The sequence below is a fragment of the Peromyscus californicus genome, unplaced genomic scaffold, assembly GCF_007827085.1.
Source record: "Peromyscus californicus insignis strain IS unplaced genomic scaffold, ASM782708v3 Scaffold_21__1_contigs__length_65335640, whole genome shotgun sequence".
In the NCBI taxonomy this organism is placed as follows: Eukaryota; Metazoa; Chordata; class Mammalia; order Rodentia; family Cricetidae; genus Peromyscus; species Peromyscus californicus.
The window spans coordinates 61,006,126-61,031,713 of record NW_026294514.1 but is presented as its reverse complement, the minus strand read 5'-3'; the positions used below and the strand labels follow the sequence as shown (position 1 = coordinate 61,031,713).

Sequence of the window (25,588 nt, the reverse complement as noted above, 5' to 3'; positions counted from 1 at the left end):
TGCAGATATAACTTATTTACAGTAAGACCTATCAATGTCATTTCTATTTGCTCATCCATTCACACAGTGTTTGCTAGATGCATTATATTTTTGGATAGAGAATATAAAGTATAGAATCCAGCCAGAAAGAAGATTTTCTCAATTGATTTATCTTTATCTGGCTCAGCCTGTTATGGGAATCTTTGCTCCAGGATCACTTTGTACAGTTGACTGAGTGTGTAAGGTACTAGGATGTTAGAAGTGGGTGGATCTTTTACACTGCCCCCATACCCTGGAATAGGACCACATCTTGGGTCATATACTTTATTGTGAGAGTGGAGACACTGGTAACAGTGAGAGACGTTGATCCTCTTAGCCTTGGGCAAAGGATATAAAATAGGACATTGGACTTTTGGTCACCCATGATGAGGTTGGATGACGTTGTCCGGCTCCATTGTTTCTTTGCTCTGTCCTGGACTGATGTGCTGGTCAAACACGGACTGTGTTTGCAGCTGTTTTTACTGCGCCTTTCCTTCTTTTTGGTTGTCAGTCCTTCGTTGTTCCTTGACTCGCGTGCATGCCCCACCCTGAGCTGCAGGGCTCCTTGGCGGAGCATGTGCTGTGCACCAGGCCCACTCGATGCTTTGCACCGCTTCTGGCTCTCACAGCATGCCAGGCAGGAGAGGGACTGTGCCAGGAGTTCCTCCAAAGGGAGGCATTTGGTTGGATCCTCCATGTTCTTTGCCAGACTTGTGCTTAGCCACTCCAGGGGACACAGAGCAACTTGAGGGCAGGAAATCACATCGGTCTCAGCTCGGGCTGCTGCAGATGTTATTTTATCGTAAGCAGTGCTCTCGGTGAATGATTACAGAGTATTGTAGAAGGAGAGGATAGGCTTTACTACTTACTGTGTGTCTTTTTCTCCTCTTTCAGTTTCCTGTCATGCATATGTGTCCCTGAGTGGACAGTTAATATTGAATTCTGTTGCACTCCCAATGGGAAGAGCTAATGCTCACAATGGCAGTTTTCCTTGTCTAGGCCAAACTATTATCAGCCCAAAGTCATCTAAGCACTTACTATCTAGTAGAGAAAGGTGATTTCTAAGCTCGGAGAACTTTGGGCCTGTGCCAGGGGACAATGTCTCCCCCATGAGTGCAGCTCATGGAAAGAAGTTACCTCTCCTCAGAAGAGCATGACTTACTGGGCATCTGGTGAGGTTGGCACTAAAGCACTAATGCCTGCATGTTCCTGGGCTCCTGTGAGTTAGCTGAGACCATGTGAGATGCAGAGCAAAAGGTTCCCAGATTCCTGAGTTCCACCTCTTACCAGCTTTGTGGCTTCTCACATACCTAATGTGCTCCATGAGGGCAGGGCTCTGCTCTCTGCCTCTCTGCCCCCAGCACAGGGCAAGCTCATTGGCAAACAGATAATTAGCAATGGGAACAAAACACCAGTCTAGTTTCTAGACAATCAACCGAGATGAGGGAACTAGTCTGGGAATAAGAGACGGTGATAGAATTTCTTCTTGTGTTGGTTTAAGTTTATAGTGCATAATTTATCCTAAGATATGACAAGCCATTTAAGTAGATGGAAATCTGTTGCTTCCCCCAAACATGGCCGACTCAGGGAGAGCATATGCAAGTGTGGCTATGCCCAGAGCCAGCACATTGAAGGCACCCAGATCAACCAAAATGAGAAATGGAACTACAAGAAACATACCAAGGAGTTTCCGACAGACGCCTTTGGTGACATTCAGTTTGAGACTCTGGGGAAGAAAGGCAAGGTAAGCACCCGCCTTCTGCTTTAATATATGTGCTAAGAGCTTGGGCTGCCTTAGTTGCCTTGAGTTGTCCAGGAGCATGGAGGTGGGGGGATGGGTAATTACCAACAGTCGTTGCAGGAGAATACTTTGGTGAGTAGTCCCTTTAGTTTGGGATAGCATTCCTGAGGGTATTCTGTAGCTCCAACTAAGGTGACAGTTCTTTATATCTGTGAGTTTTACAAGGATCTTTCCATTAGAAACTCGTCTTCCCCACGTATTCCCATGCTTTGTTTCAGTGATAGCTCAGTCCACAGGCTGGATGACTGGACCTTGATCCCATGCGTCCACAAGCTCTGTCGTAGTGGTCCCTGAGCACATCCAGCTCCGCCCACTGTCTGGGGCTCTGCTTCATGCTGGGTCAGTGACTTTCCCCCCAGGCTGCCCATCTCCTTGGCTCATCCAGGTGTGCCATGATGGCAGTTTGAGGACTCCTTCATCATCTCTTGCCTACCCTGCTTTCAATACCTCAAAGGCCAGGTGGAGTTTCAGGGTCTCCGTCTGGCTTGTGGAAGAGGCCCTGGTAGCAGCCTTGCCTAGGACACCCTGTCCCATGCCCCAGGAGCAGGCAGCCACCCAACACCCCAGGGCAGAGCACACAAACCTGGCGCTTTTATCTTGCCCCCACAGTATATCCGCTTATCCTGCGACACAGACTCCGAAACCCTGTACGAACTGCTGACCCAGCACTGGCACCTCAAAACACCCAACCTGGTCATTTCAGTGACTGGTGGTGCCAAAAACTTCGCTTTGAAGCCACGCATGCGCAAGATCTTCAGCCGGCTGATTTACATCGCACAGTCTAAAGGTACGCAGGCACTGAGAGAATGTCCAGGGATCATTATTCCTGGTCCGCACTGCATCTTGGGTGCAAAGGACAAAGTTTCCACATGTCACTTTCCTGCAGAATCCAGGTGCTCCTAGAACTATGTGCATCTCTGTGGGTATGTGCACATGAGTGCAAGTACCTGCAGAGTCCAGAAGAGGGCGCTGGAGGTGGAGATACAGGCAGTTGTGAGCTTCACTTTGGGTACTGGGTATTGAACCCTGGTCCTCTACAAGAGCAATATGTACTCATAATGGCTGAGCCATCTCTCCAGCCTGGGGAAATATAGTTGTTTTATTATTATAAATAAAATTCTCAGGTAGGTGGAAAGATAAGATGTTCTGGTTGGCAGATTTACAGAGTAACTCTCAGTTGGCATTAAGGAGGTTACCTTGATTACAAAAAGAATATCTCCCAGTAGTTTTATTTCATTATTTACACATATAAAATTTTAGTCAGAATATTCTAGTAAATCAAAAAGAGCATTTTAATAAGATTTCTCTTTAATCTTGGAGATCACTGATGTACTTTTGGAAGCAGAGGCTGCAGGATAGGTTGTAAGACTGTGTAGTTGTATGACCCAGATAATGGTAGCTTTGACTTCATGTATTCAACTTAGTATGTTCTCTCTTTTTATGTTTTTTAATTTAAAACTTTCAAGCATTACAGAAATGTTTCAAGAGTAATATGATGAACATATGTGAATGCTTCTAGATTTACTGATGGCTGGTATTTCCTACATTTGTCTTCTAATGTTTTATGAATATTCATGTACTAGGGTTTGGGGCAAAATGATTTCAGAGTAGACTGCAGACATCATGGCTGTTAGCTCCAAATTCACTGCATGCATCTCCGAAGATGAGGGGACCGCTCTAAAGATGGAGAGTATCCTCCAAGTGGGGACCGCCCAAAAGATGGGGAGTATCCTCCAAGTGGGGACTGCCCTAAAGATGGGGAGTATCCTCCAAGTGGGGACCGCCCTAAGTATGGGGAGTATCCTCCAAGTGGGGACTGCCCTAAGGATGGAGAGTATCCTCCAAGTGGGGACCGCCCTAAAGATGGGGAGTATCCTCCAAGTGGGGACCGCCCTAAGGATGGAGAGTGTCCTCCAAGTGGGGACCGCCCTAAGGATGGAGAGTGTCCTCCAAGTGGGGACTGCCCTAAGGATGGAGAGTATCCTCCAAGTGGGGACCGCCCTAAGGATGGAGAGTGTCCTCCAAGTGGGGACCGCCCTAAGGATGGAGAGTGTCCTCCAAGTGGGGACTGCCCTAAGGATGGAGACTGTGTTCACGGTGCGGATTGCCCTAAGGATGGAGAGTGTTTTCAAGATGGAGACTGCTTTTAGAGCAGGGACTGCCCAGGCAACAAGTCACAGTATAGTCATTTCCATTGTACTAAATAATATTCCTGTTGTTGTTTGGTGTTGGGGATTGAACCCATGGTCTGACATGTGCTAATAAAACACTCTATCTCTGAGCTACAGCCCAAGCCTGTAGATCTTTTATTTCTTTTATTTTGCATTAAAACTCTGGCCCGTCAGTGGTGGCGCACGCCTTTAATCCCAGCACTCAGGAGGCAGAGGCAAGCGGATCTCCGTGAGTTCGAGGCCAGCCTGGGCTACAGAGTGAGTTCCAGGAAAGGCACAAAGCTACACAGAGAAACCCTGTCTCGACAAAAACAAAAAAACCCACAAAAACCCACAAAAAACAAAAAACAAAACAAAAAACAAAACAACTCTGCAACGTGCTTGGCATTGAGAAGATCATCAGCTATAAACCTTTAATAAAAATATGCAAAGTTGTGGGAAGCAAAGCAGAATTGCTGGGGCTAGGAAGGGCTACTCTGTTCTGAGCAGCATGAAGTCTGGAGAGGGAGCACACTGCCATCTTTGGATGCACTGGCCAGCTCTCTTATGGGCTCAGGCTAGGCATTCACTGTTCATGAAAGCATTCCCCTGGAGACCCACGAGTCCACCTTCTGCAGAGGTTGAGGATGCATATGCAGAACGGGGCCCAGAACTTGTGCTTTCTAGTACGTGCCTCTCAGGAGCCCTTGATGACCTGGGACCCTCTTCTTGTCTGCCGTGTGGTCCCACCCCACAGCCCAGCTCTCAGTGCAGACAGAATCTTAGAGCTCGTGGCCGGAAGGGTTCCTTAGGAGTCTGGAAACAGGACGAAAACCTCACTCAGCATCAGGCGATGTTCAGCTCCCCCTCCCTCGTCCACAGGTGCCTGGATTCTCACAGGAGGTACTCATTACGGTCTGATGAAGTACATAGGCGAAGTGGTGAGAGACAACACCATCAGCAGGAATTCAGAAGAGAACATCGTGGCCATTGGTATAGCAGCCTGGGGCATGGTCTCCAACAGGGACACCCTCATCAGGAACTGCAATGATGAGGTACCGGTGGGGCAGGGAGGTCTGCAAGGTTCTGTGGGAGAGAGACCAGGTTAATAGCTATGGCCTGAGTGCTGGGGCTCTGTGATGGAGCCAGATTGTGGGAAAGCCAGGCTTAGGAGAACAGCCTGTGGACCTCAGCAGTCAAAAAAACAAGGGGGAGGGGATATACTTAAGGGACTCCAAAGCAGAAGCTAACAGTGGAGGCATTTTGTCATTAACATCTGTCCCCAGCAAGCTCATGTTAGATTTGGGCCTATTGTTTTTATAATTTGTGATCCAAATCCATCTCAAAAGGGTTCACTTGTGGGTGCAATCCTGCACTGCTGTGCTAGATTCTTGAGAGTTCAGATCCATTATTGTTCTCTGTCATTAAGCCAGTAAGGAGAAGGCCTTGAGACCCATACCACCAAATGTTTCTTGAGAACTGATTTAGAAGGTAGCAGACCTCCCTCCAATCATGTCCAGAATGCACTGTAGACATATGATATCCACTGTCATATGTGTGACGATTTGGAAACAGTGAGAAACTCCCCAAGTCCTACTCAGATTTGGGCTAGATGTTCAGAAATCTAAATTCAGTGCACACCTCATTCCATCTGTGGCTCACTAGACATTTAGATAGTAAATGTTAAGGGCTGTGGTTTTAAGAAGACATGTTTGTTGTGGGATGTTCTGTATGGCAAATGTGTTGCTGATTGGTCAATAAATAAAACACTGATTGGCCATTGGCTAGGCAGGAAGTATAGGCAGGGCAAAGAGGAGAATAAAGCTGGGAAGTGGAAGGCTGAGTCAGAGACACTGCCAGCCGCCACGATGACAAACAACATGTGAAGATGCCGGTAAGCCACAAGCCATGTGGCAAGGTATAGATTAATGGAAATGGATTAATTTAAGCTGTAAGAACAGTTAACAAGAAGCCTGCCACGGTCATACAGTTTGTAACCAATATAAGTCTCTGTGTTTACTTGGTCGGGTCTGAGTGGCTGTGGGACTGGCAGGTGAGAGAGATTTGTCCTGACTGTGGGCCAGGCAGGAAAACTCTAGCTACATATGTTTAACTTTCTTGACTCTGTCACCATTTTTAAGGCTAAGAAGGGGCACAGGAACCTAAGAGTTAAGTCTGTGTTCTTCCCAGAACACTGTTTAGACATGTATCAGGAGTGTAAAAACTGTTTATAGGAAAGTCCAACAATTACATTAATAAACTTGTCCCTAGAGTATTTAATATTCGGGCAAAGATGTTCATTAAAATATTTCTGTAATAATCAAGAATTGATATAAATCTAGATATCCAGCAATACTTGTGACTAGATATTTATTATTAGATATTATAATCTAGTAATGTTTATTGCTAAAGAGGGAAGTCCAGACATATTACCACACAAATCAAGAATAATCATAGAAGTAGGAAAATACTACTTCTGAGGATGTTTTGACAGCACGGTTTAAAATGCTTATAAGTGTGAAATTATGAACCACACAGATATATGCATAGAAAATAACTAACTGCACATAACATCTTGATGACGACAACCCACGGCTCTTAGAATTAAGCATAATTTACATTTTCATTTATATGCTACAGTCTTCATTTCTGTAGAAGACATAGTTTTTAGAGGCTTAAATTATACTGCTAGTTTTTATTTGCTTTTTATTTCTGATGACAATCTTCAGTGACATCATGGTTTTGCCATAAACTCTTGTGATATTGTGGCTAGCTTCCTGGTTTCTCTATTATTTTCCTGGGTGACAGTGTTTGGTCTTCTGTAGGAAAGAAAGTGATCATAATAATCTTGTTGGCCACATCTTCTGATGCAGGCTCACAGGGCTCACTATAGCTCTCTCTCTCACCGCTATGGGTGGAACAGGATGGAGGCTCAGCCAACCTGAAAAGACAACTGTTTGAAACACTTACACTGTACTACACTTTAGATCTGTTTCAGAGAATTTTCTTAGCTTAAATTCTTTGATCAGTATTCTATTTTTGAGTCACGAGAGCATTATATGCGTATGAAAAAGACAGCACAGCTCTCCTTGGTTTTCCGTCTACCCTAGGCTGTTCGTCACCGTGTTTTTTTCCACTTACACTGGTCTTCCTTGTCAGAACGGTCGCAGGAGGACACACATAACAAACACAAGTTCTCTAACTTCAGTAGGGTCATGATAGTGTCACCCTGCATCCCAAAGACAAGTGTCCCTGTGCTTTGCAGGGCTATTTCTCAGCTCAATATATCATGGATGACTTCAAGAGAGACCCTCTGTACATCCTAGACAACAATCACACCCACTTGCTGTTGGTGGACAATGGATGTCACGGACACCCCACGGTGGAAGCCAAGCTGCGGAATCAGCTGGAGAAGTACATCTCTGAGCGGACCAGTCAAGGTCAGCAGTTAGGAACCGGGAGGCCAGCCATGCATGGCTGTTGTGGTGACAGCTGGGGGAGCCCTCCTGATTCAGTGTCTTCTCTGCTAAAGAGGAGCTTATATTTCTCCTCTTTCTTCAGCATCCTGGGAGTGCCTCTGCCAGGGTGACATGTCCTTCAGCGTGCTGAAGGCAGTGACAGATACCTTCTTGCATTCATTCATTTAGGAAGCCTGCTGGCTTTTTTTCTATAGGCGTCTGGAACAAGTGAAGCTCCTAATGGAAAAATATGTGTTTAAGAAGCAATGCAGTTGTAGATGAATGAAAAAATAGGAATAAAAGGGAAGGAAAAGGACGTGACCACTCCTAGGTATGATGGAGGAGGAGGTTTATTATAGATATGTGGGAGGGCGTAGCCAGAGGCAGAGACATCTGGGAGAGTCCAGAGTGGACATGGCCAGACTGAGCTGGGCCCTTAGGTAGAAGAGGAAGGGGAGACAGAAGGGGAGAGAGAGGAACAGAGTGTAGCAGTCAAGAGGGCAGAAGTACAAAATGTGGAAGGTAACCAAAATGTCTGGGTTATCTAGGGAGGAGCCTCTGGGGGAATGGTAGCCCAGCCCAGCCCCTGGGCTGGAGAGTTCAGGTATGCCAGCCATTCTCTGTAGGGTAGGGACTGAGGGATGCTGGGAGAACCTGGCAGCCAGTGTCAGTGTTGATATGTTAAATAGGCAGCTCAGCCATTTGCCCTGGGTTTGAGACTCAGCAGTAGGGTTGTTAAGAAGCCACCCGACTAATGTCTCAACTGGAAGGCTAGCTGATGTTTGAAGTTTGACTCCTTCTGTGCTCTACCAGAATAGAATCACCTAAAACATTGGCTTTGCAGAAACTGAGTGTAAGACCTTATCTGCTAAGCTGCACAGTCTTCCTTTCCTGTGGGCAGGATGCTGAGAGGTGCCCTGCTTTGGAGCAAGGTTGTCCTGTGGTTTAGTGATAGACTGCCTCCCAGGACATAGTCTCAATTGTTTTCCCTTCAACTAAGAGAAGCTATTTATAGATGCACTAAGCTCCATTGAGAAAATGCCTCATTATGCAAATTTATCACCCACTTAAGAAAACCTGGGATTATACAAATGAGGGAGAGAATAAGAGCCAACTTCAACCCAGTCTAATCAAACCCACAAATGTTACTGAAGCACCGACCCTAGCTTTTTAAAAAGCAGTGACCGATGACAGTACTACTCATGCCACCCTGAGGACGGTCTGGCGTACAGGGACTCCTTCATTGTGATCTATCAGCTCAGGGTCAAGGTCACACCCAAGCAGTTATTACCTACTCCATGAGCTCTCAGATGCTCCTCCCATCTCCTGCCCCATCCCACTTCCTGCCACACCCACTCCTTAAGGCCGAATCCAAAACAGACTTTGCTCTTGTTTTACAGATTCCAACTATGGTGGTAAGATCCCCATCGTGTGTTTTGCTCAAGGAGGTGGAAGAGAGACTTTGAAAGTGAGTTCTGGCTTGGTTTCCTAAAAGGTTTACCCAACAGCTGCATTCCCCCCACTCCCTAACCTCCCCCGCCCAGTCTTTTGGGTTTGTCTAATCACTGAAAGCTACATTTCCAGGTAGTGTATAAAATGGGTCTCACGTGGCCTGTTCACACATGGCTATTCCTGTACTTTCCTCATGTTCAGTAAACTGACCCCTCCCCACTTCTTCAGTCTCTTCTTTCCTTCTCCCACACAGTCCGTTCTCCCGTGTGTGTGTGTGTGTGTGTGTGTGTGTGTGTGTGTGTGTGTGTGTAAGTCTAGATTCTGCATACAAGAGGAAATACAATTTGTCTTTTCTCTTTCAACATTATTATCCACAGTTCCACCAATTTCTCTACAAATGGCAAGGCTTCATTTTTTATGGCTAACAACACTCCCCTGTGTACACATCTAATACTTTATCCCTCCATCTCTTGGGTGGCTCGTCCGGTTATATATCTTAGCTATTGTGAACAGTACCCTAGAGATCATGGCCGTGCTGGTGTCTCTAGTGCCTGCTGACTTGGTCCCTTTGGGTGTGTACTCATGAGAGCTGCGCTAAGTCATATGGTTGTTCTGCGTTTGATTGTACTTTGTACTTATTCCTGTAGTGACTTCACTAATTTAAATTCCTATAGTGACTTCACTAATTTAAATCCCCACCGGAAGTGTGTAAGGATTGCTCTTCCTAGGCACCTTCACTGGTGCTTGGTCGCTTCCTTTCTTGATGCTGGTCAGTCTGACAGCACTGAGATGGGCTCTCAAGGTGGTTCTCATTTGTGTTTTCCTGATGGCTAAGGATGTTAAACATATTTTCTTTTTTTGCCATTTGTATTTTTTCTTTTGAGGACCATCTGTTGAATTTGTTGTGCCCAGGTCGCAAGACTACCACAGAGCCATTATCCAACAAGCACACAGAGGTTTTTAATAACAAAACAAGCAGGCTTGGTGCGTCCAACATCAGACACAGCAGGTGGAGGAGGACGCCCCTGAGCACTCACTTTAAGGGGTTTATATAGGAAGGTTTACATGCAGCTTGGGATTGGACGAGGGGGCTAGGGGTGAGGCAGTTCTTTGAAGTTACTGGCTGAACTATAAGCATGAGGTTACTGATGGCTAGCAGGATTCAGGGTATCTACTTTTGTTGAAAGGTATCCTGCTTTTGTTGAACCCAGGATATATGCATTCAGATTTATTGTTGCAGTCCTGTTCTCCTATAAGTTCAGTTTCTTGTCAGTTGAGCCCAGTACTCCCAATATCTTGTTCTGCCAAGTCCAGGATACATAGATTTATTGTCCCAGCCTTATAAGTTCAACTTCTGGTCACTTCTTTTGTTTTTTTTTGTTTTTTCAAGACAGGGTTTCTCTGTGTAGCTTTGCGCCTTTCCTGGAACTCACTTGGTAGCCCAGGCTGGCCTCGAACTCACAGAGATCCGCCTGCCTCTGCCTCCCGAGTGCTGGGATTAAAGGCGTGTGCCACCACCGCCCGGCAACTTCTGGTCACTTCTAAAACTGCTGGTCAGCAAATACCTTTGGAGGAGGGGAGGGGGAAGCGTCTCTCAAGATGGTTACTGATTTTTCCCTTTCAGAATTCAGTTGCTCATTTGCTGACTGTACAATTTGGGGCTTTGGGGCTTAACTATTTGAGTTTATAGGTTCTAGATATCGATATCATGTCAGCTACATTGATAGCAAAGATTTCTCTCCCGTTCTGTGAGCTGTCTCTTGACTCTGTTAACTTTCCTTTTGTTATGGAGGAGTTGGTTAATTTCATGCAATTCTATTTCTCAACCCTTGCTACTGTTTCTGCACCCACTGGAATCCTTTCCATCAGGGACTTTGCCTACGTATATATCTCGAAATGTTCTGCCCATGTTCTGCTGTGCCAGTTCAAAGTTCCAGGTTGGGTATTGAGGTCTTTGGTCCATTTTGTTCTGATTTTGGTACCAGGGGAGAGAGAATCATCTCTCTAGCTCCCTTCTTCAGCTTTAAAAGGTAACTTTTTCAGACATGCTAATCTTTTTGGCAGGTTTTTTTTTTTTTTTTAAACTTCCAGGGATTGAAGTTTGCCATTCCTGACTTTCCTGACTTGGGGTTTCTCCCAAGTCATCTGGTGTCTCTAATGGGGATTGTATTGGTGAGTTGGTGTCTTTCTCCATAACTTTAGATATTGCTTCTTTGTGGCCTTGGCATTTCAGCTCTAATTTGCTGTGGCAAATTTGCCTGACAATATGTATTTAGGGTTTAAAACATTTCTTGTGTTTGGATGTTCCTTCTTCTCCCTAGTTGGATTTTTTTTTTTTTTTTTTTTTTTTTTTGGCTATAGTTTCCATGGATGGCTTTTCTGTGTTTTGAGTTTTAATCATAGCTCCTTCTTCTCTCCCACAGAGTCACAGACTTGGTTCTTTTTGATGTCCCAAATTCTTGAAAGCCATGTTCATGAGCTTTCTTGACTTTGTCCTCTATACATTCTAAGTTCTTTCCTGAAGCAAGTAGGAAATGTTTTCTCACCATGTGTTGGTCCTTTACTAGATACAGGATGCTCCTCAGCTGAGAAAGTTAGGGAGATGCATCCAGAAAGGCAGAAATAACTTCCGGGATCCTGGACTCCACATGCAGGAATCTCACATCTAAGTGATGCTGCCGATGTGAGCTCCTGGATGACTCTGCACCTGTGAAACTCACTATCTTGGCCAAGACTCCACATTCCCACCATATCATGGGTTCTGATGTTACTGTTGCACCTGCCCAGTCCAGGCCTCTGGCTCTCTAGAAATGAACGTTGGTGTGACTGCATTGTAGTTAGTGTTTAGATACGTTGCCTTCTGAGGGTTGTTTTTTTTTGTTGTTGTTGTTATAGAAATAAGATCTTATAAGAAAATAATGTCCAACTTCTCTCTTAATTATTTCCATGCCCCCCCCTCCTGGTTTTAGTTTAAAACTGGGGTTAGAATAAGCAGATCTACACACAGTTACTGGCTCTAGCCCAGTGACCAGAGCACACTGGAATTCCCAGTCCTTGATGGCAAAAATGTCCTGGAATTGTAGAGGAACACTCACTGTCTTTTTTTTTTTTAAATGGTGTGGCTTTTAGTTTATTCCTTCAACAGATATTTATGAGATATTATGAGAGCTGCTGTTGGAAAAAAAAAGCCATTCAAGAGTCTTTCAAAGAAAAAAGTTTTAAAAGAAATTTCAGGGAACAAGTAAAATTGGCCATTTTTTTTTTTTTAGTGTGAAATGATCACCAGATAAATGTTGAAAAGCAGCCAAAGAAAGAGGAGGTGGAGAGAGGGGGTGTGAAAGAGATGTCCCGCTTAGGGCCGAGCATTGTGCAGTCTCTCATTCTCTGCATTTTGCCCAGCTGTGGGTGGGTCTCCGTGTGACTCATCATCTACTGCAAAAAGAAGCTTCTTCGATAAGGGTTGACGGATGCACTAATCTATGGCTATAGCAATAAGTCATTAGCAATCAGTTTAATATCATGCCTGTTTAGCAGGGTGACAGTCATAGGTTCTCCACTAGGGTTTGGGTGTCTCATCACAGGTTCCTGACTCCAGTGCCAATTCTGGATGTGAGTTTCATCTCGTGGAGTAGGTCTTGACTCCAATCAGAAAGTGATTGGTCTTCCCCGTGACACTCATGCTGCTATTGTCCCAGTGGCATGACTTGCCAGGCCAGTTGCTATTACCACTCATGGGACCCACAGCTGGGTAGGACTGATGAGCACTTTCCTGCACCATGACTGCTTGTCAGCAAAGATGAGGCTTCCAGGTCAGTATTAGCTTGATTTCTCCATGTTCTGTAAGTCATGCGGATGGTGTCTTTAGCAATAGGCTCTTACGGTCAAGTACAATACCCTGTAGTGTTTGGGGGTCTATGGAACCTCACTGGCCCACAGCTCCCCCAAAAGGAACCCATTCCTGTGCCTGGACTTTTTATTTATTAGCCCGTGGTGTCTTGTAGGGCCTTTGCTGCCCACATGTTGGTTGGCTAGAGAAACAGGGAGGGAATGATCTGGGAGGAGCTGGAGGAAGGGAGTGACCATAATCAAAATGTATTGTCTGAAATTCTCCAAGAACTAAGAAATGAGAAAAAATAAACAGGAGACAGGGAGTGGTGTCAGATTAAAGAGGCGGAGAGAGATGGTGGATAAGCGAGATGGAGAGTGACGAATTGGGAGATGGCTGCATGCCTATTCTTTCTCTGGAACTTAAGATTTGGAAAGAAGATCTCTTGTCCTAGAGTGGAGGGCAAGATGTTTCTTTCCTGCTGCAACATAATGGAAGGGGTCTCTGTCTTCGAAGATCTGTGCAGCTCGTACCCAATGTTAGGATTCTGCTGCGTCTTACATCATCAGTATGGTCACAATCTGTGCCTTAAAAAGCCGGACTCGAACCCCCACCCTCTCTCCCTGCCCTCTGCCCTCTGCTCCCTGCTTTGCTCTGCTCCCTCCCACCAGGCCTGGCTCCCCTCTCTCCCCCCACCCCCGCCTTTTCCCTCCTAATAAGCTCTGGATACTGATTGGGTTCTGTCGTGACCGTGACCTTTCTACGTGGTAACCAGCGCCACCACCAGCGCTGTTTATCTTTCACTGAGTCCTGGGAGGCAGGGCCAGGAGAGATCAGGAGGCTAACTAACATCGAACTAATGTTTCTTGGGCTCCTCAGTCCCACATCTTTTAGCTGCCATCCAGCCCTTACACTTACATCTTGAGGGTAGACTCTGAGGTGACCCGTCCCGCGGGCCAGGTTATTCGGGAGACCCGAGGAGGCACCTCCTGAAAGATCAATGGGGGTGAGAGAGAAAGGAGACCAGGCGCATTAAGGAAGACAAAGTCAGTCTGAGTCGCGTCAAGGTCTCGTTTATTGACTGGGTGTTGAGGCTTATAAGCAGGGCTTCAGGCAGGGAGGGGGAGCAGGGGAAGCAGGGATAGAGAAAATTCCTAAGGGAGGGGTCAGGGCGAGGTGGCTTTGATCCCGGGCCCCCTGCAGTTGACAGGCTCCAAAAGTTTACCTAATCGCATCTCCTGCAGTTAGGCCAGGAAGCTTTTATCTAGTCATATACCCTGCAATTAGGCCAGGAACCTCTTGTCAAGGCTTGACAAAGTCCAGGACACAGATGTCCGGAGTTGGTCTCTAACACTTAGGCATGTGGATGGACACCCAGCCTGCTGTCTCAGACTCATCATAGCTGTTGGTTATGCCGCCGAGCTGCCCCTCGTGGCTGGTCACCGCCCGCGGCGGCCATGCCCGCGGAGGAGCGTGCCCGCGGAGGAGCGTGCTGATTGAAAGAATCTTAGCCATGGTTACCTTTTTAGAGCTTTATTGTGGGGGGGGGGGAGAGACAAAGAAAGACAGAGAGAGAGAGAGAGAGAGAGAGAGAGAGAGAGAGAAGGGGGGAGAGAGAGAGAGGGGGACCGACGGGGGGGGGGGGGGGGGAAGGAGCGCAAAGGAGAGGGGACAGAGAGAGAGCCCACAGAGGGCTCAACCGCTTTTTAGGCTGGGAAGCCGGCGAAGGCTGATGACGTAATTAAAGGACGTAAATAAGGACCAAAACCTTACATCCCAGACTTTCCCTTATTATAAAAAAAAGCAGGTAGATGGGATTAGGGGCGTCGTTCCTCTCAAAAACTGCTTCCAGCTGACTTTTGGACGTTGGTTGGCTCTTGGGGGAATGGAGAAGGGGAGTCTTCCGAGGTAGACAGGCGTTGTGGGATGCTGTCTGTCATCCGTTTGCTCTGGAGACATGTATCCCTCTTGGCTGTGGCTGGGAACTTTCTGTTTGACAAGATGCTGGTGACACAGAAAAAACTTAGAGGGAGAAAAGAATCATTATTATTTTATGTTGACATTTATCTGAGGTAGATCTGGCCTGTCCCTATGGATTTTGAAACATGTTAAGCTTTATCAGAGACAGATTATTTTAAAGTACCTGTTTCCTTTACTGGTTCAGCATCTAGGAGACAGGTGATCAATTGTTAAAAGCATCTCATAGTAATAGATGTTTACATTAAAGTCTTTTTGTAGCGCCCAGACGCTTTTGGGTCTGGGGGTGTAAATACCTTTTAGCTGCTACAGTTTTTTATTTGATGATCTCTGGTCTCCGGTTCTGTGGTGGTCCTGTACCATTAGCTGAACAGTGAGTTAGAACAGGAAACTGGGAAGAGAAAAGCTTATGGTACATGAGAAATTTTTTTTTTTTTTTTTTGGAATTAGGGACAAGGCAAAGACCAGGGCCCTGTCTGTATGCACATGAGAAACACAGGCAGTGGATCTGGAATGAAGCAATGAGCTCTTATTTTAGGTGGAAATCTTTTTTTATTAAGTAACTCTGAAAGTGCAATTAAATCAGGCGAGGTGGTAAGGCTGTCCTCTGTACCCGACAATAAAGGAGAGGTGGCATCCCAAAACTCCCAGGACTGAGTCAGTGGCTTTGGTGTCCAGAAGGAAAGAAACAGATCGCTTCCCTGCTGCGTTCTGGGTTCCCTGCCATGTCTGTAGCCAAGCCTAGGTCTGCTGAAGGTCTTAGCTTGATGTACCCATGCATCTTGGTGCCTGGGGGCAGTCAGCTGACTCTGTCTTTCTAGGTAGCACTTTTAACAAGGCTGTCGATGGCCTGGCAGGGCATTCTCTAGCCCGTGGCCTTTTTCTCACTTAAAACAGGGACCCAACAGCTTTTGGGAGTCAGCGAGTGCCAGCACTTGGCAATTTTGTTTTCGGGCTTTTATCTCTTCCCTGGCACACCTTAAATGCCACAGATGACTCTTTTGCCTGTGGGGTCAGGAGCCTTGCTCTGCATATGCTTAAGTTTTAGTCGGGGAGGTCTGGGGAACAAGAGACGGATTTTACTCTATGTCCTGAATTTTTTTTTTTTTTTCCTGCTGATTGATGGCTTAAGGACAGCTTTTGGAAGATCTGCCAGTAGGCAGACTATAAACCGATCCTTTTTGGAAGACTTGTCTGAGGCTATAAGCTGTTTTTTTGGCTTAAGAGCCATCCTGACTACTGTAAACTTATTTGTATGGATCTTAGCCGCTTTTAGACCCGTCTGTGCTTCTCAAGGCAGTTTGAGAATGAGTGGGTGGAGTTCAGGTGAGTTAGGGCGAGTCCTAGAAGCCGCCCAAGCCCGCCCACTTGAGCCCTCCCACCTCCAGCGGAAGTCAGACAGAAAAGGTTGCACGTGGAGACGCAGAAGTGGGGAAGGAGTAGGGTTTCAGAACTTTAGCAGAAAGCTTGGAGATAAAGTGACTCTTATTTGCCCGTTCTCTGGCAGAAGTTCCCGCGACTCTGTTATGCGGCCAGATTTACACTGTTATGAGACCAGGTTTGCCAGTGCCCGCCCCTATCCACCAATATATCCGCCCTTTTGTCGCATGGGTGTAGCCGAGAGAAAAAAAATAAAAAATTAAAATAACAAACCGGGATCAGGCTACAATCTTGGGCGTCCCCAAAGAGTGGAGAGAGATCCATGAATCAGCTCAAGTTCACCATCCTCTTCGTCAAGGGATGTGAAGGGCTGGAGCTGCGCCGCAGTTGATCCACCCGGTAGACCAAGACAGCATTTACTTTCTCGTCAGAAACGGAAATGTGCCGGTGCTGGTGCAGCTCGAGGACACCCCCAGGGTGTCCGTCGCAAATAATATAGCTCAGACTACAACCGCACGAGAACAGCGGACTTACTGTGGTGAAGAATCATGGCGGTGGCGGTGTGGGGGTCCAGCGGAGGCGGCGAGGGACGCGCGCGCGCTCGCGGTCTCGCGGTCTCGCTGGATGGGGGAAGAGGCGGCAAGCAGCAGCAGTCAGCAGGTCCTCGGTGTGCGGTGGTGTATCCGAGTCTGAACGGCACCATTGTTGGTTATGTCGCCGAGCTGCCCCTCGTGGCTGGTCACCGCCCGCGGCGGCCATGCCCGCGGAGGAGCGTGCCCGCGGAGGAGCGTGCTGATTGAAAGAATCTTAGCCATGGTTACCTTTTTAGAGCTTTATTGTGGGGGGGGGGGGGAGAGACAAAGAAAGACAGAGAGAGAGAGAGAGAGAGAGAGAGAGAGAGAGAGAGAGAAGGGGGGAGAGAGAGAGAGGGGGACCGACGGGGGGGGGGGGGGGAAGGAGCGCAAAGGAGAGGGGACAGAGAGAGAGCCCACAGAGGGCTCAACCGCTTTTTAGGCTGGGAAGCCGGCGAAGGCTGATGACGTAATTAAAGGACGTAAATAAGGACCAAAACCTTACAATAGCTCCATGCTCTCGGCCCGATAGACTGTGTCTTCTCTAGGGAAAGCCTTAAAGAAGGGGACTTACAGGATTTTTCTGTGCCCATATGTAGACTAACCCCTTGATCTTGAAGTCAGGTGATAAAAGTCTGAGTCCCCTCTCCCACCTTCTGAAGTTCTTGCAAAGAAAACATTGGTGTGAGAGGTGTTTGTCCAGCAAGTAAGTCTATTTCACTTTCTTGCAACAAGTGAAGAGGAGAATACATAGAACACACGGCCAACTGCTTTTAATGTATTTTCAGGGCATTGATAGCTTCTTTTTGATAAGTTGTCAATACAATTGTGTTGGATCAAATCTTCAGAGTTGTCACTTAAGTATCACACCAGTTTTGGGAGTGAACAATTTTGTATATAGGCTATTTTCAAAGTACTTCTGTATGGAAGATGTAAATATTACAGGTGTCCTTGGTGTGGACTGTTTAACTAGACAAAGATATGTTGCATTTGTTTATGCTGCACTTGTTTAACTATGTAAAGATGTGTTGCATTTGCATTCATTACATAAAATTAACCTGGGCCCAGAGAGGTGGGGTTAGCAACTGGCTAACAGGAAGTAGCAGGGAGGAGAGAGCACAAAGAGTGGGGTTTTTTTTTTTTTTTTAGTTGGGGCGTTGTGGAAGGAAAGAGGCTTCTGGGGGTCACCAGCTGAGAAAGAAAGTTAGCCAGGTGTTATTGTAACTCTCTGTGCTCACAGGATTTCATCCTAGCCTTTGAATCTCAAGTTTTATTAGAATGATAAAGATTTAGTTAAAACTACCTTTAGTGGCAACAACAGAGCCATTGTCTGGGGAACAGAATTCCCCCCAGGCTAGGGCCTGGAGAATTCCCCCCAGGCTCTGGCCAGAGCAGCCAGTGTTAGTAGTTGAAGGTGTAGCCACTGTGACCAAGGTGAACCAGCATGCCCTTTTTATGGAATTTGTCATTTTCTCAGGATGTCAAACAACTGGTTCACTTACCCCATTCATGAAGCCACTGCGGTTGGTTTGATTTTGATTTGAAATAAAAGCCACAGAGGGAAGGACAGTAAGAGGCGTCAAAGCATCTTATGGACCCCCTTGATTTAGAACCTTGGTCCTGAGCTGGATTGTGTTGCTCACTGCAGCCCCTTCCATGTGTCCAACTCTTTATCCCTCCCTAGGCCATCAACACCTCCATCAAAAGTAAGATCCCCTGTGTGGTGGTGGAAGGCTCAGGGCAGATTGCCGATGTGATTGCCAGCCTGGTGGAGGAGGAAGATGTTCTGACCTCTTCCATGGTCAAAGAGAAGCTGGTGCGATTTTTACCACGCACTGTGTCCCGGCTGCCCGAAGAGGAGATTGAGAGCTGGATCAAATGGGTGAGTTTGGGGAAGATGCTGGAGGCTGGGTATGGGGAAGGCAGGTTCCTGGGATGGGAGAATGTCTCATGTTATCGATTCTACCAGCAATGGCAAGTATTTGGTTTTTCTCCACAACTTTGAGGACATCTCTACCAGGTGTCTTGCTGGAAATTGAAATTCAGATAAGTTCCGTGACTCTCCATCTGTTCTTAAGAGATTTGGCATGGGGTTTAAGTTCAAGTCCTTCACAAAGCTTGTCTTTCTCTTGTGCCACAGTGCCAACACTTGTGCTTCTGGGTTTGGTATGCATCACTGATAGGGAGGGAGGGTGTCTCTGGCAGTGATATCTGAGAAATGCAGATTCTATCCAGAGTCTACACCTGCTGACGTCATCAGTGTGGAAGAAGTGCCCTGCTATGCTCTGACTATGGTTGCTTTGGAATCTCTCATCTTTCCTAGCAGTCTTGTGAGAAAGGCTGACATACAGGGACACTTCAGCTTCTGGTTGATAGTCTTATGAAAACATTTGGTCATATTAATTTTGTACATTCTTCCTTTTCTTTATTTCATGATTGCTGTTCATTTGTAACAACTCTTTATCCAGGCTGCTCAACACACAAGAAAGCTTCCATTCCTGTCAGCAGGTTTATCCCTACCAGCTCATTCAGAAATGGCCACATGTGTTTGGGTATTTTTAGGAGCATATTCTGCCACTTAATTTTTTTTTTCCCGGAGGAAATAACAGACTTAGAGCACAAGGGTTATTTTCATCATGGAGTCAGTGGAAAGCTGGGTTTAGTATAAAGGATAATAATAAGATTTTTAAAAATTAGATAGCAGTTCTGGTAGTATTTAGTATTTGTAGAAGCCCTCAAGATATCACATGCAGCAAACTTTAGTCTTCAACATAGAAGATCATTTTTCTTTTTTGCTTACAATATTACTTACTGCAGTCCTGGATAGGCCAAATACTGACTGTGAGCTGACACAAGTCAGCCCTGCTGCCTGAGTTGCTGGGCACTCGTTACTAATTCCCACAGAGTGGGGCCTTAGTGGCCTCCTTTAATCTTACCTGAGAGGGTGGCTAGCTCATACGCCTAATGGAATGGTGGGATCCAAAATGGTCAGAAAACAAGTCCTTTCTAGATTAAGTCCCATTGTCTAAAATTTGGAGCCTAGAAATATGGTTGACTTTCACCTCCACAGCTGAGGGAAAGCACCTGTGTGGGCCAGGCCTTGACTAGCGATGGCTTGTGTGATCTCCCTACTGAGATACTGCAATTTTTAGATTTTTACACCAAAAGGTAAAACTGGTGGCTTTGTAGGAAAGTCCTTGCAGCGATTTTTTTTTCATCATGTCCAAGTCTACCACAAGAATCAGGAGAATAGAGATGAAGATTGAAAAGTATGGAAGGTGCCGGGCGGTGGTGGCGCACACCTTTAATCCCAGCACTCGGGAGGCAGAGCCAGGCGGATCTCTGTGAGTTCGAGGCCAGCCTGGGCTACCAAGTGAGTCCCAGGAAAGGCGCAAAGCTACACAGAGAAACCCTGTCTCGAAAAACCAAAAAAAAAAAAAAAAAAAAGGAAAGTATGGGAGGTGAAGGCAAAGTTGAACGAAGAGGCTGAGAGGCATCCCGCCGTTGGCATCCTTCCTATGCTGAGTCCCAGAGTGCACTGGATGAGCTCACACATCACAGTCAGTATGAGACAAACGCTGGCCTCCTTACACTGGAGTATCATGTTCTGCGAGTACCAGATACCAGTGAGAATAATCATCAAAGATCCGGCTAGGGAAGGTCAAACTCACTGTCTACGGGGAGACAGGGAAGTGGTAGAGAGTGGCCAGGTGACTCAGCCCTTGGTATTATTTCCACATGAAAATCCACAGTGGAGGGTGCTCACTCTCCAAAGTGGAAATATTGCATACTTAGATAGCTTTAGTTAATTCTAACAGGGACCAGACCAACCTTAGTCATAGGTATTGCACACTTATCGACTCTCCATTTCCTGCGGTGGGTGGAAATAATCAGTGGCCAATACAAGGATACGCAGAGAGGAAGGAGTAGAGAACTATTAGTTTGTCTACCTAACACAGACCTGGGTCCATTCCAGTGGATTTCTTTTTCAACCCTTCTACAAGTTGACACCTGGAGTCTGGTTCATGTCACAATCAAAACCCAGAATGGTCCTAATGGTCCTCTATTCTTTATGATTGATTTGGATTTCTACTTCAAGAAAACTATCAGAAACAATTCATCTTAAGCTAAATGTCAGGCTAATTTTGCTGCCTTTGATTATATTATCATTTCTGTGATTCATATCTAATTCATATTCACATCTGATTAAATATATTTATTTCTAATCATGTCAACCAGAAGACATACATAAAAATGGAAATTACTCTGGCATTTTAGCTATGTATTCATATGGAACTGTGAAATTGGTACAGATTTCCCAAAGGACCAAACTTGAGAGTAGGATTATTAATTAATAAATATGTAAATCAGTGAAATATATAAGTAGCCTTCCAGTGTAGTCTTGAGTGACCTCACTGGTCATGCGGATGGCTGACCACCAAAGCTAAACTCATCCTTTCTCCATCTCTCCAAAAAATTCCCTCTCCTTCTGCCCTTGGGAGCTTGCCCAACAGCTCCCGCACAGTGATGCCACACAGCTACTCCCAGCCCGTCAAGATCCTGACTTTCCATAGTATCTGAATATTAGCCTTGCCATATACCATTCATTCAAACATCTAAAGCTATTCCGTCTTCTGTTCATCAGGTTGGTTCTTATTGTGTGTATGTCATATGCTAGATTTAGTTTGGTCACACCAAGAATTGTGTGTACATCAGAAACAGTCTATGGCCTCACACGGGGAGCATAAGTTAAAAAAGACTTCATGTGAAGTTATTAAAGAAATTGCTCTATTATTTCAAACTGAAGTAGGTGTGCATTAGTTACTGTTCTCAGTGCTGTGCACAAATGCCTGGCAGGGAGTAACTTAGAAGAAGGAAGGGTCTGGTTTAGCTCACGGTTCTAGGGGCTACAGTCTATCATGGCGGGGAAAACATGGTGGCTAGAGCATGGGACAGCTGGTCGCTGTGCCTCTTATGGATTGCCCAGAGTCTGGAAAATATGCTACGTCTGGCATAGGATATCTGAGGGGGAAAAAATCTATGTACACTATGTTCTTATGTCTGTTAACTTTATTCCGCTAAGACAAAATTCTATCTTTACAGCTACAGCTCCACCAGGCATTCAGGGCAGGAATAAATCTAGATACACCAAGCTCCTTGTCTGTCTACTTTATTCCTCTGGGGTAAAATCCTATCTACACAGCTACAGTTTTGTACTCAAGCCTAGTTCCTTACTTGCCTGGTTTGTCTCTACCTTTATCTGTTGTCCCTTGTAAGTTCTATCTTAATTCTCTGATCTTAGTTCTGCCTCACCTAGGTCCTTCTCACCTCGTTCTTACCCATGTAGAACTTTCCCCTCTGGATCTTCCTCATCTTCCATCCTGACCTCCAGTTCTCTAGTTAAAAATCCTCTCCAGCCAAAATCCTCAATATCCTCTCTTTGTTCTCCTTACACCTCAGTTCCCCCAGTCTCTGAGGTGTTCAGTTATAAACCCAAGCCATAATGATCCTCTGGCAGAGCAAGGTCACCAGATTTGAATTCTTACAGGGTCATAAAGGTAGGTAAGAATTTTCCTCAGGCAGTGACCATCAGGCTTTCTTTTACAACCCAAAATGGGGGTGGTAAAAGAGGAAGTCAACTGAGTGCTAATGACTGGTTAGTATATCAAAAAGGGGATCTATGTGCTCAGTCTACATTCCTAGAAGTGGTTAGGTGTCTATTAGTAAGACTGTATAAGAAAGGAGGGTCTCACCCTAAATAGCACAAGAAATAAAGCTATCCCCGTGGCCTAGGAAACAGATGTTGTTTCATTTGGCCTTGGATTCTTGATAGGTATTTTAGATAAATCCACTGTTAGGAGATCTAGGAAGCATGCATAGCATTACAAGAAAATCATTGTAGGAACCAGCTAATATCTATACAAAAGCTAAAATATCACCAAGACTTCTTAAGCCATGGCTTGACCTTTGGAGAAGTCCTTGACTTTTCCAAGTAGTAGCTTTTGTGATAGTAGCTGAATTCCATTATGTTTTCCTGTGGCTTGCAGCAGCCTCTATAATCAAAAACAGAGAGAGAGAGAGAGAAAGAGAGAGAGAGAGAGAAAGAGAGAGAGAGAGAGAGAGAGAGAGAGAGAGAGAGAGAGAGAGATGAATGCCAATGCTCAGCTCTCATTTTCCTTTTATCCAGCCCTGGACCCCAGCTCATGGAATGGTACCACCCACATTTAGGCTGGATCTTCTCACCTCAACCCAGTCTAAACAGTTCCTTATAGACATGCCTGGAGTTTTGTTTTCTAGGTGGTTCTACATTCGGTCAAGCGGACAACCATTGTTAACCATCACAGGGTATTCTGAAGAAAGGCAGCATGTATAGAGACAGGTGTGTTATGGTGTGGGGCTTTGTGGAAGGCTCACAGATGAAGTGATGTGGGAAGCAGTATCTGAATGATGGAGAGTGAGTGAGGTGAGGATGGGCATCACAATGGTGGGAACGGCATGTGCAAGGGTCCTGAGGTGAGAAGCTAATACATTTGAAGAACTGAGTGATGGCAGAGGGGATGCGTTTGTGAGCGGAAGCTGAAGTGCTTATGAGAGTCCAGAACAGGCGGCTCTCTGAGCACTGTTCTCAAGTTTGGGTCTTGATCAGCTGTCGTGAGATAGCATTGGGAGCCAGAAGCAGGGAGAAAAGGAGATCTGGTTTACATTCAGGAACTCACACTGGTTACAGCCAGGCTCAGGATGGGAGGAGATAAGGTGTGTGGGAGGGAATACAGTTAGGAAGTCTTTGGAACCCTCTCTAGGTCTGGTGCTGTGCTCTGTATCCATGCTTGTTCTCTTTTCTTCCCTTTTCATTACAAAACCGAAGATGTCTTACCCCCATGGAACTGCCCACTTCACATGTGCTCCACAACCCTGGGCCCTAGATCTGCCTCCTCACTGATCATTTCTCTCTGGACTCCTTTCCTGTGGCTTGAACAAAACATGGTGAAGGGTCTTTCCTGCTGTGCTCATCTGTTCCTCTCCCTAAAAATCCTCATGATTTGTATTTTGTTGAACTCCAGTTTATCTGTCCCATCACCACTGGGTACACATCTTCTGAACCCAAATCTTCATCATCATCCTTCCCAAGGAACAGAGGCCTTGAAAGTTCACCTCCTAATAGCCAGGCCCAAGAATTTTCTCAGTCCACATCTTTTTCATCCTTCCTGCAGCAAGGCTCCGAGACCCCTGGCTCTTTCCCAGCAGAGACACAGAAGGTCCAGGTCTAAATTTTGCTAGGGAAATCACTATCATCTAAAACTGAAGCTAACCAAAGCAGGCCTGATCATCCCGTAGAAGGAGAAGTTCCTTTGGGTAAAAGTTCATTCTTGCCAGTACCTGGAGCCTTGGAATTAGATGCTTTTTTAAAGAATCTGTTTCAAATTTAAACACAGAAAAATCATAATGGATAATGTACTTGTCTCTCAAAAAGGATAATGTAAGTTATTAATCTCTCTAGCACCAAGTCCTCTTGATTCTTGTTTGTCACTAAACTATTCCTTCCTCTGTTTCAGACTTTATGACCGACCGCACTTAGATTTCCACAGGCTTCTGCTGCCTCTTCTTCATTCATTTATTTATAGGACGAGAGAGAGAGAGATTTCAAAGTAGAAGAAGGGAGGCCTGTTGGGAGGAAGGAAGGGTTTAGAGGGAGGGGTAGAGAATAAGAGAGGGAGAGAGGGTAATAGGGGGTTAGGATCAAAGTATATTGTTTGGACATGTATATATGAAATAATACATACATTAAAAAGTTCATATTCATCATGATCAAGATCATTTGGTTGACAATATTCTTCCTGACATATTACCAGCTCAAAGAAATTCTTGAGTGTTCCCACCTACTCACAGTTATTAAGATGGAAGAGGCTGGAGACGAGATTGTGAGCAATGCCATTTCCTATGCGCTGTACAAAGGTGAGTGGAGTCAGTTCCTTGAGAGTACATCCTTGGAGGACAAAATGAGTGCTATAGAAGGTGAACTTCCTTAGATGGATGTATTTCACTGAATAAAAGTTTTATGTCACTAAAAGGCTGGTCAAGTGTAACCAAGGTACTCTGCAAAGCTGTTTCTCGCAGTGATTTAAAGTACTTTTGGAGTCTCAGACCCCTTTAAAAATGTTGTAAAGCCTGTACCTCCAGGAGTGTGTTCCCACATGTTTCACATGCACACATGCTCATGTAACACACACACACACACACACACACACACACACACACACCACAAATAACTTAGCATTCAACTTCAGGAGTTCACACATCTCCTGAAGCTTATGACTGACCTCTAGGAAAAACAATTCTCTTTAGTCTTTGCTGTCTCTTAGAATTCCATCAAAGTGAGAGAGGCATGATGGTGGACGCCTTTAATCCCAGCATCTGGAAGGCAGAAGCGGGTAGATTTCTATGAGTTTGAGGCCAGCATGGTCTACATAGAACCATAGGTCCAGCTTCCAGGAAAGCCAGAGCTACATAGTGAGACCCTATTTCAAAAAAAAAATCCCACCAAAGTGGGATTACCTATAATAAATAGCAAAACCTTGCCTTCTGGATTGAAATACTTAACCAACAAATGCAAAGTATACAGAGAAGATAGGTAGATAGATAGATAGATAGATAGATAGATAGATAGATAGGAGAGATAGATAGAAGATAGATAGAAGATAGAGAGACAGAAGATAGATAGATAGATAGATACATAGATAGATAGAAGATGATAGAAAGAAAGATAGATAGATAGATAGATAGATAGATAGATAGATAGATAGATAGATAGATAGAAAGAAAAAGAGTAGGGAGAGAAGGGGAAGAAAGAGATTAGGTTGGAAGTTGGACCTCTAAGATATGTCTCCCTTTGGCCCACTTCCTCAAGCTAAGCCCTGACTCCTAGAGGCTCCACAGCCTCTCAGCACAGTGCCAGT

At 45.5% G+C, this 25,588-nt stretch overlaps 1 protein-coding gene and 1 long non-coding RNA gene across 3 annotated transcripts in view; one reads left to right on the top strand and one right to left on the bottom strand.

Annotated features, from left to right (window-relative positions):
- Trpm8 (transient receptor potential cation channel subfamily M member 8) overlaps positions 1-25,588 on the top strand; it is a 79,114-nt gene that overhangs the window by 6,593 nt on the left and 46,933 nt on the right. Inside the window, exons 3-9 of one of the 2 annotated variants that reach the window (XM_052750476.1) lie at positions 1,606-1,762; positions 2,429-2,606; positions 4,852-5,024; positions 7,235-7,409; positions 8,828-8,895; positions 18,319-18,516; positions 24,485-24,587. In XM_052750476.1, the coding sequence (XP_052606436.1) occupies positions 1,606-1,762; positions 2,429-2,606; positions 4,852-5,024; positions 7,235-7,409; positions 8,828-8,895; positions 18,319-18,516; positions 24,485-24,587 (1,052 nt within the window). Of the gene's footprint in view, positions 1-1,605; positions 1,763-2,428; positions 2,607-4,851; positions 5,025-7,234; positions 7,410-8,827; positions 8,896-16,770; positions 16,879-18,318; positions 18,517-24,484; positions 24,588-25,588 lie in introns of those variants that run through there. The other variant, XM_052750477.1, reaches the window with a different exon arrangement.
- LOC128117921 (uncharacterized) lies at positions 13,763-16,711 on the bottom strand. Its single transcript, XR_008220948.1, has 2 exons — positions 16,597-16,711; positions 13,763-14,709 (listed from the first exon to the last, which is right to left on the bottom strand). It is a non-coding gene; the product is annotated as an uncharacterized LOC128117921 (long non-coding RNA).